Source organism: Lithobates pipiens, unplaced genomic scaffold (genome assembly GCF_037356315.1).
Source record: "Lithobates pipiens isolate NorthernLeopardFrog02 unplaced genomic scaffold, aLitPip1_a1.2 Scaffold_18, whole genome shotgun sequence".
Classification (NCBI taxonomy): Eukaryota; Metazoa; Chordata; class Amphibia; order Anura; family Ranidae; genus Lithobates; species Lithobates pipiens.
The window spans coordinates 348737284-348751958 of NW_027507758.1; the positions used below are offsets into that span (position 1 = coordinate 348737284).

Here is a 14675-nt window from a genome sequence, read left to right on the forward strand (position 1 = left end):
ACATGCACCCAGTGACATCACTGGTGCATGTGCTCTGAAGGAATTGGCGCCCGTGCCATTCCTTCAGAGTCCATACTATGGATACTAGCACATTATGACATAAACCTTACAGGTAAGGGAAAAAAAAACATTCAGAGGTTTACAACTGCTTTAAGCTGGCCATGCACAGGTTGAATTTTGGTTGATTCTTGCAGAAACATTGGCTCTGTGGTTTGTTTTTTCATTTGGTTGATTTTTGGCTGAACAGCACCTGCATCCATTTAGATGCAGGCACTGTTGTGGTATTCTGACAGCCACAGGTGCTGAAAAATAAAGGGGAATTTGCAAACTGATGCAATCATCGTCCTGCTCACTCTGCTGTCTTCCCATCAGCATGTTTCCTATCAGCATATAAGAACAGCAGAAAAGTCTGATTGGCTGTCCCTCCTCACTTTAAGGGCTCCCCGCTGAGCAGGAAGATGACAGGTCTGTCTCTGCACACTGTGTAGGGACGGACCTGTCAGAGCGCCGCTCTCCTCTATGGGGGATTGGATGAAGATGGACCGTAGAGTCTGTCGTCACCCAATCTGATGACGGATGGAAAAATACCATTTAAAAGGGGCCTAGGCTAAAAACTCTAGTACAGAAGGTTACAGAAAGTTGACTTTCACATGGGGCAGTCCTTGTTCTGATCAGCAAGGGGTCCACTCTCATATCCACTGCTGATTAGAGCAGAGCGTGTGGATGACAGGTCAGTGTCCGCTCAGTTTATGAAGAGCTGACATGGACAGAGCGCGCTCTATGGGTGGCCCAGTGTAAACAGTGTAAACAGACTATGTTGTCACTTTACACTCAACTACCTCCAATTTGCCTACACAGAGGAGAACCGTTCACCTTCTGTTTGTTTCTAGCAGACCAGATTGGAGGAAGGTGGGTTTAAATGGGTACAGGTCTATTTATCCCCCCCCCCTGGACCATAGAGATGAATGGACCATTTGATCAGGTCTGCCCAAAAAATGACAGGCAAAACCTGGTATTGGTCATGTAAAAGGTGCCTTAAGCGGAACTAAACTCTATCGGAGCACCACGGAATTAAAGCACTATTTTAATTCATTTTTCATATTCAAAGTAAATTCACCCGTCCATGTCATTATGCTTTTGTTGAGAAATCCTTTTGAAAAATGCCCACTAGCATTTCTAGCATCCTGTGATTTTATTTATTTTCTTAAATGAATGTACACTTATTGAATGCGTAGTCCACACCATCAGCTAGATGAAGTATTTTGAGCACATAAACGTATGACCTCAACAAAATTGACACCTCCAAAAGCTCCTCAAAATGGGTTATCACATTAATTTTACAAATCTGAAAGCTGAGTATGAAAGGTTATACTGTCTGCATCACAAAACAGGTTTCAGAGAACTGGAAATCCTTTGGTTGCAAGCAGATCATGTTAATGATATTTAGCCGCTTTGCCTAGTTAGCTTTTTATTTTTATTTGAATGTATATTTTTAAGTTGGAGTTACTGATGCTCAGCTATTGATACTTTAAAAAGCTGTAACATAATTGCAAATGGATATCTTTCTTCTTTTCTCTCCTGTATAAAAGCCTCTGCTGGGTTACCGGTACTTGTCAGCAAGCCTTATGCATTTCTTCGGTAAATCGAATAGTGGAAATGGTTGGATTATTGCTTCTGTGGATAAAATCAGAGTATCACACTTAGTATGCGCTGATTTTGCAGTGTTTCGTTGCTCTGAAGCGTAGAATTGACTAATTACAGGCTTACGTTAAGAGAACAAAAATAGCACGACTGAGTGCTGTAAGAATGGCAAAGGCAGCCTGTGATGAGGCAGACCATACATAAGTTCTGCCCACAATTGTTGTCATCTGGCATTTCTGCCCAATTGGTATACAGCTTGGCTAGCTACGTTATCCTTCTGTTCTTTTCCTGTACTTCCAGGTTTTCAGATGACCTTGTGATTTTCATGAAGGTTTTTGGCGAGCTTGATTTTCCACTTTAACAGCAACCAGATGAAAAACAACAAAATAATTCTGATCTGGAACTTTGCTGACAAATTAAAAAGCAATCATTTTTTTTTATAAATGGAGTTTTTGTACAAATCTTTGCAAATCATGTAGACATGACACATTTACATCAGTTGCAGTAAACCTGCATTCTTTAATAGCGTTTGATTATTCTGATCCCTTGGAGCCCAACCTCCTTTAATAGCTTGTATAAAACTTGTATATGTGTATTTCCATAATAAATATAGCGCACCCCTTTCCCTCCCTATCGACAACCCCCCACTTTTTTTTTTTTTTTTTTCTTTCTTTCTCCTTTTTGATTCTTTCTATTTTCTTGTAGGCAGCAGCCTTAGCAGGTCTATCATACATTCTTGGTCATAACCTTACTTGCCTTGCATTATGTTTTTTATTTAATTTCAGAGAACATTGACCTTGTAACACTGTTTACAGCTGTGCGTGTTTATCTCCAGCGGCCTGACTTAGCTTCGCTTGCGATGTTCTGATTCTCAGATTACAATAGTCAACCCCTGCCTTTTGTTAAATAAATAAGACATGGCCTTGGTAGAGTAAGCCCATGCAGGGAAATAAAAACTCTTAAAAGAGAATTATGGGATTTTTGCAGATCTATACTTGCCTAGGTGGATGCAGCATCAGTCCCCCACCGGCTCTAACACTAAGAACGAAGCAATCTAACGCCACAGATCGCTCGGTGCTGACTGTCAGTCACTGCTCTCTGCTCTGCCCCCTCCTTGTTTACTGGAGTGCTGGGCTGTGGCAGGGAGGGGAGTGGGCAGCTCAGGCTCTTAAAGGCTCACTGAGCCGGGTGCCAATCCAGGCATGTGGGCAGATGCAGACACACCAGTGTCACAATCTTGCCCAAGCTTGGACCGGCTCTGTGACCTCAGCAGACAGCGGACTTCAGCCCGCTGTCTTAAAAGAGAACTCCCCCAAGCTCTACCACTGTATAATGTAATTGATGTGCAGAGTGGTCGGTGCTCTGGCCAATTGAGTTCACAGAGAATCCATAACAAGTACAAACCAGCAACTCGACAGCTTCTCCATAGAATTTATTTTTTAATTGTAGCATTATAACAATAACATCATACAAAAATGCTGATGCTTTTCGGCCAAAGCCTTCATCAAAAACATTGCTTTTGATGAAGGCTTCAGCCCACTGTCTGCTAATAACAGGTCACAAAAGTGTAAAGCAAACTGCACTTTTGTGATCCACAGTAATACAGCCAGCTTTGGCTTTAACTACAGTTAAACTGTTTTCAAAATACTGAAAAAAACTGTTTATCAACCAAAACAATATTTCCCAAAAATCTATTTTTAATTTTAGATCTTTTAATTGGAATAGTTTTGTATGCTGCACACACAACAATATTTAACATTTTTATTAGGTCTGAAGTTAGACAGTAGGCACTGATAATATTAAGCTGTCATGACAATCTTGGTGTATTTTATGGCTCATTATTTCTGTACCTTTTCGGGTTGTCCTTGGTTCAAAATTTAACTAAATTTGATCTCCATCCTACAGAGCTGCTTTAGAAGAAGTTGAAGGGGATGTATCAGAACTTGAGCAGAAGCTTGACAAGGTAAACCTACTCAGTCATACTTGTCTTAAATATATTGAAGCGTTAACGTTAATTCCCTCATGCTGCCCTAATTCTACAGAGATATGTGATTCTTGCCTCTTTCTATAATAAGTACATTTCTAATAGACTCCTTATTTTTATATTTCACTCCTAGTGATTCATCATGCCTGTGAATTCATTGGTGTGAATTGAGCCATTTGATGATGAAAATGTATTTTATTGAAGCTCTTGCTGTTTGATTCATAGTTCTGAATAAATTACACGGCACTTGAATAAAAACTGTTTAGAATTATACATTTTACCGACTGCAAGTGACATGTGTCCATTGCAGAAAAAGTAACCAACCCTCGTTAGTTGTCAAGGTAAATAAGTGGGATTTGATCTGTAACTGTGCACAGCGAGTGTGATCTGAACTGGTAAATGCTGTACTTTTTTTTTATTTCAGCTGGTAAAACTATGCATTGGAATGATCGATGCTGGAAAAGCTTATTGTACTGCCAACAAGCAATTTATGAATGGAATCCGGGACCTGGCCCAATATTCTAGCAAGGATAAAGTGATTGAAGTAAGCAGCTTCTACTCGGAACAATATGAAGCTATGCCATTGTTACACCATCACTATTGATAACAGACCACTCAGTGACTGTGCTGCTGCAGAATTTTCTTTTATCTTTTCCTTCAATTGCTGGCATTGCTCTCAAGCAGATTTAGGGATTATAAATAATAAACTGAGTAGCACAAAAAACACCTGCCATTTTCAAGCAAGTATGTCTGCTTGGCATATAGGCATCTGGTTATCTGATTTGAGTATAGCGGGGGATGTCTGAAACCTTGGCCAGTTTTTTTTTTTTTTTTAATCATCCATTCCTGTTCTGGGGATAGGGGTCACCGAGAAAAATGGAGAGCCCAAATCTCAATTCCAGTGGGATACAAACAAAATAAAGGACAGAGGTTCTTGCTCTTCTCCCTTCCAAAACTAAAAAGAAAAGACAAGGTTTGGGCTTTAGATACGCTTTAAGCTGAACTTCAGGTAAACCGCTAAATGCACTGTTAACCACTTTATGGACTGAGCCTCTTTCTGAGATTTGGTGTTTACAAGTTAAAAATCTTCTTTTTTTTTTTTTTTTGCTAGAAAATTACTTGGAACCCCCAAACATTATATATTTTTTTTCTAACACCCTAGAGAATAAAATGGCAGTTGTTGCAATACTTTCTGTCACACCGTATTTGTGCAGCGGTCTTACAAGCACTATCTTTTTTGGAAAAAGTAAATTTTTTTTAATATATTTTATGAAGCCTATATGGGGTATAGTAAAATTTATGCAGTATTTTAAATTGAATCAGTCGGTCTCTAGAGGAGACCAAGTGTCTAAAGGGGGAGTCCCAAATATCCTCCCAGTCCTCCCCATCCAGCCCCGGCAGCTCCTCCACCCAAAAAAAATCCTGCAGTTTTTCCAATCCACTATGAACAGAGGGCTGCAAAGCCTTGTAAATCGTGGATAATGGTTTAGGCAGTGTCTCTGCAGGAGCAGCTCCATATTAGACTGATATAGGGTTAGAGGCGAACTACCGAACCGAGTCCCGTATGCATGGCGAAGCTGCAGGAACCAGAAGAAGTACACATTGGGTAAGTCAAACCTAGATTTAAGCTGGTCGAAAGTCAGTAATGCACCATTCTCGCATATATGATGGGGATACCGAACGCCCCTCGACGCCCACACAATCGGATCCGGAATATAGTAGAATTCAGGTAGGGAGGGATTGAGCCACAATGGAGTATTAGGAGAGCGTACCCGAAGCTCAGCCGGCCGGTGGCCGACCACCCCAGTCCACGCCCTCAGCACCGTCCTCATCGTGGTAGTAAGAGGATGCAGAGCCCTAGGGCCCCTAAACAAAACGTTCCGCAGTGCATCAAACGATCCCACAATTGAGGCCTCCAAGGCAACTGCTGCGTTGGTGGGGTCCGAGGCAAGCCAGCTGTGGGGATGTGTGAGCATCGCCGTGATGAAATAAAGGAAAAAATCAGGACAAGCCAAACCCCCCTGTGCCCAAGGTCTCTGTAGTATGGACAAGCGGAACTGGGGAGGTGTGGTGCCCCATAAAAAATAGATATGTGAGAGTTTAATCCTTGAAAAAGAACCCTGGGTATCCACAGTGGAGAATGGCGCATTACGTATAGGAGAGGGGGAAGCAATTTCATTTTAATTAAATTAATTCGACCTATCGGCGTAAGGGGAAGGTTAGCCCACACTTTAAGCCTATTTTGTGTAGTTTGTAGGATAGGGAGAAGATTAAGCTTACAAAAGTCCTGTATTCTGGGAGAAAGGTTGATACCAAGATACTTAATGTTTTCCGCCCACTGTAGCGGAAGTGATGGGTCGGCCAGCCTCCTAGCACCCGGGTCCACCGGCAGAATCTGGGACTTGTCCCTGCTGACCTTCAGACCAGACACGGCAGCGAAGCGTGACAAAAGCTCCAGCGCCGTCCCGAGGGACGGGCCAGGATCCCAGAGGAAGAGAATTTCCTTATTTATTTGATCTTTTTTATTTTTACACTGTTCTTTAAGAAAAAAAAGGTACTTTTATTCCTATTATAAGGGATGTAAACATCCCTTGTAATAGAAAAAAAAGCATGACAAGACCTCCTAAATATGAGCTCTGGGGTCAAAAAGACCTCAGATCTCATATTTACACTAAAATGCATGGGCAGAAGTGTCGTTTTGACGTCGCTCCCTCCCTGCAATGGTATAGAGGAGCTGGGCGGGGCCATCTTCGCCCTCAGTCAGCTCCATACCTAACAAGGAAGAGGACCCGATCGCGTCCGCCACTGCCAGTGGCTCCGGGAAGCAACGGAGGGCACCAGAGAGTGGCGGGAGCCCTCTCCCACCACCTATAAAAGATCTTGCAGCAAATCCTCTGCAGAGACCACTTTTATCTGAAACTGGACTAGACTGTACAAAAAAATCTTGTGGGGGAGCATTGTTGTGGTGGAGAATCCACTTGTCAGAACAGAGTTGCGGTCTTTTCCTCTGAACAGATTCCCAAAACCTTTTCAGAATTTACAAGCAACAATCTTGATTGACCGTTGTACCATATTCTATGAACGCGTAGTGAACTATCCCCTTGTGGTTATGAACCCCCCAAAAAAAACACCAGCATGTGCGTACAAGGGTTCACACTTTGTCCACATTTGCATCTGTCCTTTGCACTTTTTGCTGCCCTCTTCTTGCATCATCTTTTTCTCCCCCATAAACTGCCTATGCTATTCAAAAACGCTTGATTTCATGATTGAATGTTCACCATAAGCCTGTTGTAGCAGAGCTAAAGTTTCAGCTTACAGTAATTGTTTTATTGTTTCACCAAGGCACCCCTTCTTTACAGTATGGCCAGGTCAATGACCTTGCTTTTCTTCATGCGGTAAAGTAGTGCAGTGTGGTTTCTGACCTGCCCCCAGCTTGCCCCTAAAATTAAAGGCTAAGTTTACCTTTAAAAAATATATATATATATATATATTTACGCAGGACAAAATTGGCATTTATTTTTTTCTAATGAGCCAGCAGAGTGTTCGTCTGCGACCTCTTGATCTACTGCAATGGAAGGCTTCTGCAGACACTTCCTCCAGCTTGCCTGCCTGTACCTCTGTACGAGCAGACAGTTACAAATCTGGAGGAATTGTCAATGAATTATTAGGGTGCTCATCCTAGGGCATGTTACACATTTTACCCCAACTATAAAGGTTAAAGCAGAGGTCCACTCAAAAAAAAAAATATATATATTAAAAGCCAGCAGCTACAAATACTGCTGCTGCTGACTTTTGATAAATGTACACGTACCTGTCCAGGGTGCCTGCGATGTAGGCAGCCGAAGCCGATCAATCTCTCGGTTGCTGCCGCTACCATCCTCTGTGAGGGAATTGGGAAGTGAAGCGTTGCGGCTTCACTTCCCGGTTCCCTACTGCGCATGCTCGCGTCAAGCTGCGCGTCATAACTGGTCCCCGTTGTGTTTTGGGTCTTGTGTGTTTCCCAGAACACAGCGGGGAGGGGGGTTCCGTGAAGGGGCGTGACTCCCGTGGGAGTCTATGCCTAGAAGTAGGTGCAGATACGTGTATTATACAGGTATCTGCACCCCCTTCCCCCATGAAAGCTGCCAAATGTGACACCGGAGGGGGGGGGGGTGTTTGGAAATGTGGAGGTTCTATTTTTGTGTGATCCTCCGCTTTAACGTATCCTTTAACCTGAAAGCTCTATATAATGTAGTAGAGCCTAAGTGGCTGACAATACTAACTACCCTTTTGTGAGGACGAGGCGTTGAGTGTTAAAAGACCCTTAAAAATGGATTCAGGTCCTTTAAAGCAACAGTATACAGTGTTTAAATCATATGCCAGGAAAAATAGTGGTCTTTTATGTACATCTGGAGTTTAGAATTACCCAGGTGAAGTTGTAGGTTTGTTTAGTCTCGGGCAGCATTTGTCATTTCCTCTCTGCTGCTGAATCTTCTTTTGGAGCTAGGTGGAATTGCCTAGCCCCCCATCAAATTTTGATTTAGTTGAAACCTGTGTAGGATTTTTTGGATGTTGCTTTTGGTAGATTGTGGTTTTGAGGGAGCATAGTGAAGTTATGCCATTAGATTGTGCAGAATGTAACAACTAATAAGATCTCAGTTTACTTAGACACACATCAATGAAAGGGGTTTATTTTTGTTTGCTATAGGCTACTACAATTCTTATTATCTTAAATCTGATTATGTATGTTTGTTCCCTTTTTTTTTGCAGAGTAGCCTGACAAAATTCTCTGACAGTCTGGAAGAAATGATCAAGTTTCATAATGTAAGTGCATACATGGAAATGGTCTAAAGAAGGGTCTTCTATAGCTATAAACTGAGTTTTTTTTTTTTTTTTTTTTTTAACTGATATTAATTTCCACTATATTATGATTTTCACAACTACACTGAGACAGTTTGTATTTGTGCCTAGACCCCAAATACATGTATTTCTAAAACAAATCCAGGAGGTTGATTTGTAATGTTAAGGCTTTTTTTTGTGGTGCGTTTTTAGGGCGGCACCATTCATTTGAATGGGCCTCCCTCCACTCCAAAAAATGCTCCAAAGAAGCTTGTGTACCATTTTTCTTTTTATTGCCGCTTGACAATCACTGCAAAAATCGCACCGCGTTTGGGGTGACATTAAGAAATAAACGAGTCACGTTTTGCCGCGATTCTACCTAGGATTCCAGTACACTCAGGTGAGCCTTAATAATTTAGTGAGACCACTTTTGTTGACTTTTCTTAAAAGGTTTTGCTCCCTTGCTTGAGAGGGAGGAAAAATATTTTTTGCTACAATACAATTGTGGCACGGACCTTTATTACACCTTTAAATCCCACTGGTTTTATGCAGTTCATAGAATCAAATTGTTATATGGAAAAGATTGGTCTTAAGTCACAAATTATTTATTATAGTAGTGGTATTGTGTAACACAGTGCTGTCCGGTAAAAGCATATCCGTCTGAACACTTAAAGTGTTACTAATCCCACAACAGTAAAATTAGTCTGTATATGCAGTAATGCATGCTTGTTATACCTGCTGTGGAAGCTAAGGGGTTAATCCTCTGTTTTGTGTAAGGCTGTTAGATCTCATCTCCTCTGACCTCCTCCTTCTTCCAGAGTCCCCAATATATCCCCAATATATCTCCTGATTATACAGAGTAAAGGGGCTAGGGGACAAGCTGCACATGCTCAGTTTTGTGTATTGTGAGAGCTTTTTTTTCTTTTTCTTGGGAGAGTGCATGTGATTAGCACAGGGCCAATCAGCACTGTCCAGACAGAGGGTCAGGCATCCTCGTAGAACAATCAGGGGAGCATAAAAACACCTCCTACAAGCTTTAAACAGACACTGATAGAAGTCTCAAGACTGCTATATACTGCTGATGAGAAAAGGTATTTAGCAGTTTATATTTACTAAAACTATTGCATTTCCAAGTTTTGTGTACTGTGGGAGACCAGATATAGTGAATGCAGGCTCCTGGGCTTAATAACACTTTAAGGTGAGCCTGAACTCAAAAGCTGAAGATTTGCCATGCTATAGGGAAAAATCTAGAAATGTTAATTGTGCCTGAGGAGTACCCTGATTATGCCTACAGCCTCGCAACTGAAAGACTAAGCCTAGCTTTTGCATGAATATAATAAATGCACCCATATTTGCAGAAAAAACATGTGCGTTTATTATTTTTTATGCAAATAGGCCTGCAAAGCTTTGTTTCTGCAATAAACGGATTGTGGGTGCAATGCACAGGCTCCTACAGACTCTTCCTCTAGCTCCTTTGTCTGCATTGAGGTATGGGCTTTTAGTTGGTGAGCTGCAGGAAGTTTCAGTGAACTGTAAGTATGGCAGTCACCACAGTGGCAGACGAGGCTTGTAGTTCAGTGAATGAATGACACAGCTGTGCGAGAGCAGTGCCTTACACAGCCGCACAAAATTCAAAAGTGACAGCTTCTGCAGGGCAGAAGAAACCCCCGTAGTTAAACCTTAAAGGGATTGTAAAGTGAATTTATTTTATTTTTTTAAATAACAAACATGTTATACTTACCTCCACTGTGCAGCTCGTTTTGCACAGAGTGACCGCAAACCTGCTCTTCTGGGGTCCCTTGGCGGCTGTCTCGGCTTCCTCCCACAGGTGCTTCTCACGTTCATGCGAGCTCCCTTGCATGGTGAGAAGCACCTGCGGGCGCACTCCCGTGATACAGCCGGCGGCTATAAGCTGCTCGCTGTATCACACGGCCCCGCCCCCCGGCGCTCTGCGTCAGTGGATGTGATTGACAGCAGCGCTGCTTTCCATCCACTCCAGCCAATCAGCGGCCAGGCTGAAAGGTGGAAAGGACGTCGGGGGACGAGCGCGGGACTTTCGAGGGGTGAGGTAAGTAAAACGGGGGGACTGGGGGTGCAGGCACTGTCAGATGTTTTTTAATCTTAATGCATAGAATGCATTAAGGTGAAAAAACATTTACCTTTACAACCCCTTTAAATATGGGCATAATGTGGTCTAAAAAGTGGACTTATTTAATATTTTCGGTGTGAGATCATCTAAGTCGGTGCTGCCTCTGATTGCCAGTCTCAAGGGATCTGGAATGTGATCTAGCCATCTCACTGCTGTGTTTCTCACTGTATTTATTGCCAAGGGGGAAGTTTCATTGCAACAAATCTCTCTGATTCTGCTTCTTTCATTCTGTGGATCTGTGCTGCTTTTACCTCTTATGCTGCTCCTTGGAAATTATCCACTAGTCATCAGGGGTGCAGCTCTGAAACGAAAAAGTAAAGTCCTGCTCCTCTACAAAGATAGTGACTTCGGCACAGTGCAGAACAAGGCATGGTATGTCAGACCAGGGGAAAAGATCAGCTACAGGGAGAGCATGGAAAATATTGGAGACTAGTCATTTGTCCTCTGCCTTTTGTTGTCTGTTTCAGTTCAGGTCCTCTTTTAACATAATAAATGACAACTGAATTATGACTGATTTTGTTTGGATTACTGTATAAGTTTTGCTATTTTTGATCATGTCATTGGACTTAATTCCCCTTTAATTGTGGTCATTTTTAACATATGCCTTTGTTTCTGATTTTGGCACACAGCTTCAAAAGCTTTGGGTTTTAGCGTAAGGAGGGTTTGTAAACTACATGGAGACTTTTCTTGTTAGTTGCAGGAAATACAAGCTGTGTCTTCAGAACGTCCGCAATACCCGTTTTTTTTTTTTTTGATCTGTGCAAACTGGCAGCTGGCATTTGTCTTGTCTTGTCTTGGATTACAGCATCTGCTCATCTTTATAGGATCAGGAGTGGATTAGTGTACATGATGATGTGCCAAGGTTTGATTTCTTCAGTGAGGCAGAGTTCTTAAATGACTAAATATACATAAGACCAAAAATAATGTATTTTGTTAAGTGGGACGAAGGCACCTGCTTTAGAGGCGCTGAAATTATATGCCAATTGTTATGTACCTAATATTAAAAATCAACGATTTGGTTTGGAATACTATTTTTAAAGCAAAAAGTTTAACATTTCCATCATAGTAAAACAGTCACTGCGAATACTTAATTTGAAAAGAGACATCACAGTGCGATAATCCTTTCAACAGAAAGTCATGACCATTTTTGTGATTTTTCGATCTTTCTGCATCCTACTAATCTGGTATGAAAAAGTTACGTATGGTTTAAATTCTCCTGTAAACTTTGTGGATCTGGAATACTGTATGAGTTCCTAAAAGTGGTACATAATTGAGTACCTAAGTGGCCCAGTTAATCTATCTGATTGCTTAACGCTGAGTAGAGAGGGTGTTTTTTTTTTTTTTTTTTTTAGACTTGAGTTGACACCGAGTAGCGAGAGAGAGAAAAAAACAGCAAGAAAGAGGAACGAGAATAAAATAAAAAGGATGAGTGAGAGTGAGTCATCCGGCTGGTTAATCAGTCAGGCCATCTATATAAAATATTGGAAAATTTCCAACGGCGGCCACAAGAAGGGTTGCAAATTTCCAAGTTTGAAGCCTATTGGGGATGAGCTCCATCAAGGGTTGTAGCTTGTACCTGATGAAAACCTGTACTAGAGGGGTGGATATGGGTGGGATTAGTTGGGTAAGAGAGGTAAGGAAGCCTCTTCTCCATTAGAGCAGCTAATAACTGATTTTTGCATTGTATTGTAAAGTGGGACCAAAACATGACCCTTCACCATGGGGGTGCCCTCCAGAAACAAGACCGCTGCCAGTGTGTGGAGTGACAAGAATATCTTGCACAAAAACTAGCTTCCTTGCTAACGTTTAAGACCTATAGCAAAGTGGGGTGTCTACCGGACAGGTATAACCAGAAGAGCAGGAAAGAAATCCATTCCAGGGGAACCCACGGCTGATGGCCATAAAAGCTAATGATCAAATCGCAAACAAAACATTTCCTATATTTCCATAGAAGAAAAAACAGCAGCAGACATGTTAATGTGAGGGATACCACGTCTCAACCATGCATTAAGGGAATGCGGAGGAATACTCCAGTCAGATGGGTCACAAGATCTCAGAGGCAGTACCTACAGCACTACAAAGGTCTGGCTATGTGTTAATTTAGGCCACATCAAAATCAGTGGATCCCTTCTCCCTAGCTTTCGCAAGGATCGTTTCTTTCAATTTGAAGAAGTGGACTCTGGAAAGCGCTTTCCGGGGCTTGGTTATGTTGGGGTTGAAGAACCCTGGGGTCCTGTGTAGCCTGTCGATTTCGATGTGCTCAGTCTCTGTATTGCCTAGTAAAGCGTAAAAGATGCCCTGGACGTTGGAAGAAGGTTGTTGTGTTGTTTCGGCTCTGGAAGACCTCGCGGTTGTATATTATTACTGCTATGGCGATCCTCTAGGTCATCTATACAGGAAAAAAGAACTTGTAGTTGTCAATGGTGGTCTGACAGTACTGTCTGGTGTTCGACAAACCCGGAGAGGAATGATGTGATGACATTCTCGCTAGCCTCTGTTTGAGGGAGCCCTGCAGGCTCAAGCTTAGGTCGTCCATGTCACGCTTATGGCAATCTTAATAATGGCCTCCAAATCTTTCTTTGTAGGTAATAGAGAAAAGTATTTCTCTAGGGATCCCGTGAAGTCACCATTCTCTTTGTTGCTGCCTGACTCGGAGTAAGTGCAGCTAGGAGGCTTACTGGAAATTGCTGATCCAATGGGTAGAACGGGCCGGGGAGGAAACTTCACAGTTGGCTCCTTTGGGCACCCTGTTGTAAGCACGTCTTGAGGACTGTCATACTCCAAGCTTTGAATCTGGTATAGTAGTCAGCCGGAGTTCCGGGTCTTCTGCTTAGGCTAGTTACTCCTCTTGTGAGCTGAAAATTGGAGGAATTGCTGTTCCCCATTGTGAAGCTGGTATTGGGTGTGGGAGTTCAGCGAGGTAGCATCTGCACTGTTTAACCCTTTCATGACTAAGCCTATTTCTGACATTTGGTGTTTACAAATTAAAATCCCTATTTTTTGCTAGAAAATTACTTAAAACCCCCAAATATATATATATATATTTATTTAACATCAGGGGTTGTTTTAGCTTAAGGGTAGAGCTTACCAGTGAGCTGAGTCCACGCCAGATATGCCGTTTTAAGGGCTTGTAGGCCCACTTTTATTAAAGAAAGAAAATGTTCAATAACAGAAGAGTTTCCCACACGGGTTTCAGCTTTCCACAGCAACAATGTAAGTAAACCCAAAAATACCAAGCCACCTGGTTCTCTTTAGCAGCACTGCTGCTCAGACTTTTGCTTCAGCCCTCTCGGCTCTATAACAGAGTTCCTGTACACCCAGTACCTCAGCACTCTTTTGCAGCTTCCTTTTTCAGCCCACAAGCTTGGACCCTCTGTCTGCTCTGACAGACCGACCTGTGCAGACATGCACACTTCTCCCTTGCTTGCCTGGACTCCTTGGGAGGCTGGAGCCCAGAACCATGGTCAGGTGTCTACAAATAGCCCACCACACACCTGACCAGTCAGTATGCTGGTTGATCTCAAAACCTGGACCCAGGACTGGGGATTTTATCCTACCTGGATCGCTACGAAATCCCCAAAACGGATTTTAGCAAACAATGAGGAAACTGAAAAGCCAGTTTCCTCCCAAATAAGCAAATAAACTGGAGCCCCTCAACCTGCCTGGTTGAGAATCCTCTATCCAAACACTGGTGGGGTACCTCACTACCACATATCCCCCCCCCCTTTGTTTCGATCCGGAGGGAGGAACACCAGAAGCCGTCATGGTTGGGACACCTCTGTGCTGGCTGTTAGCCACGTAGGCCCAACCTTTTTTTCGGGTGCGCTTCCAGGCACGTCCCTCTCTGGATCTTAACAGGGTCCTATATTTTCCCATCCTCAGACTTCTCCCTCTTCTTTTTGGGTCCCTGAGCTTATTCATTTTTCTTGGGGAAACTCTGCTTTCCCTGATCCTTCCTTTCAACTCACTGACATAAGCTTTAACCTTCGCTATAGGTCCTAATACAAGTCTCTGGTTATCCATGGCAATCACATCATTATTAACAGCACCAATCATTAGCAGATCACCAATTTTGAGATCCCA

The 14675-nt window shown here is 42.5% G+C and overlaps 1 protein-coding gene across 3 annotated transcripts in view; it reads left to right on the forward strand.

Annotated features, from left to right (window-relative positions):
- The window catches only part of ACAP2 (ArfGAP with coiled-coil, ankyrin repeat and PH domains 2), a 148972-nt gene that overhangs the window by 39079 nt on the left and 95218 nt on the right, over positions 1-14675 (forward strand). For all 3 annotated transcript variants that reach the window (XM_077487461.1, XM_077487463.1, XM_077487462.1), the window contains exons 2-4: positions 3547-3604; positions 4050-4169; positions 8375-8428. In XM_077487461.1, the coding sequence (XP_077343587.1) occupies positions 3547-3604; positions 4050-4169; positions 8375-8428 (232 nt within the window). The remainder of the gene's footprint in view (positions 1-3546; positions 3605-4049; positions 4170-8374; positions 8429-14675) is intronic.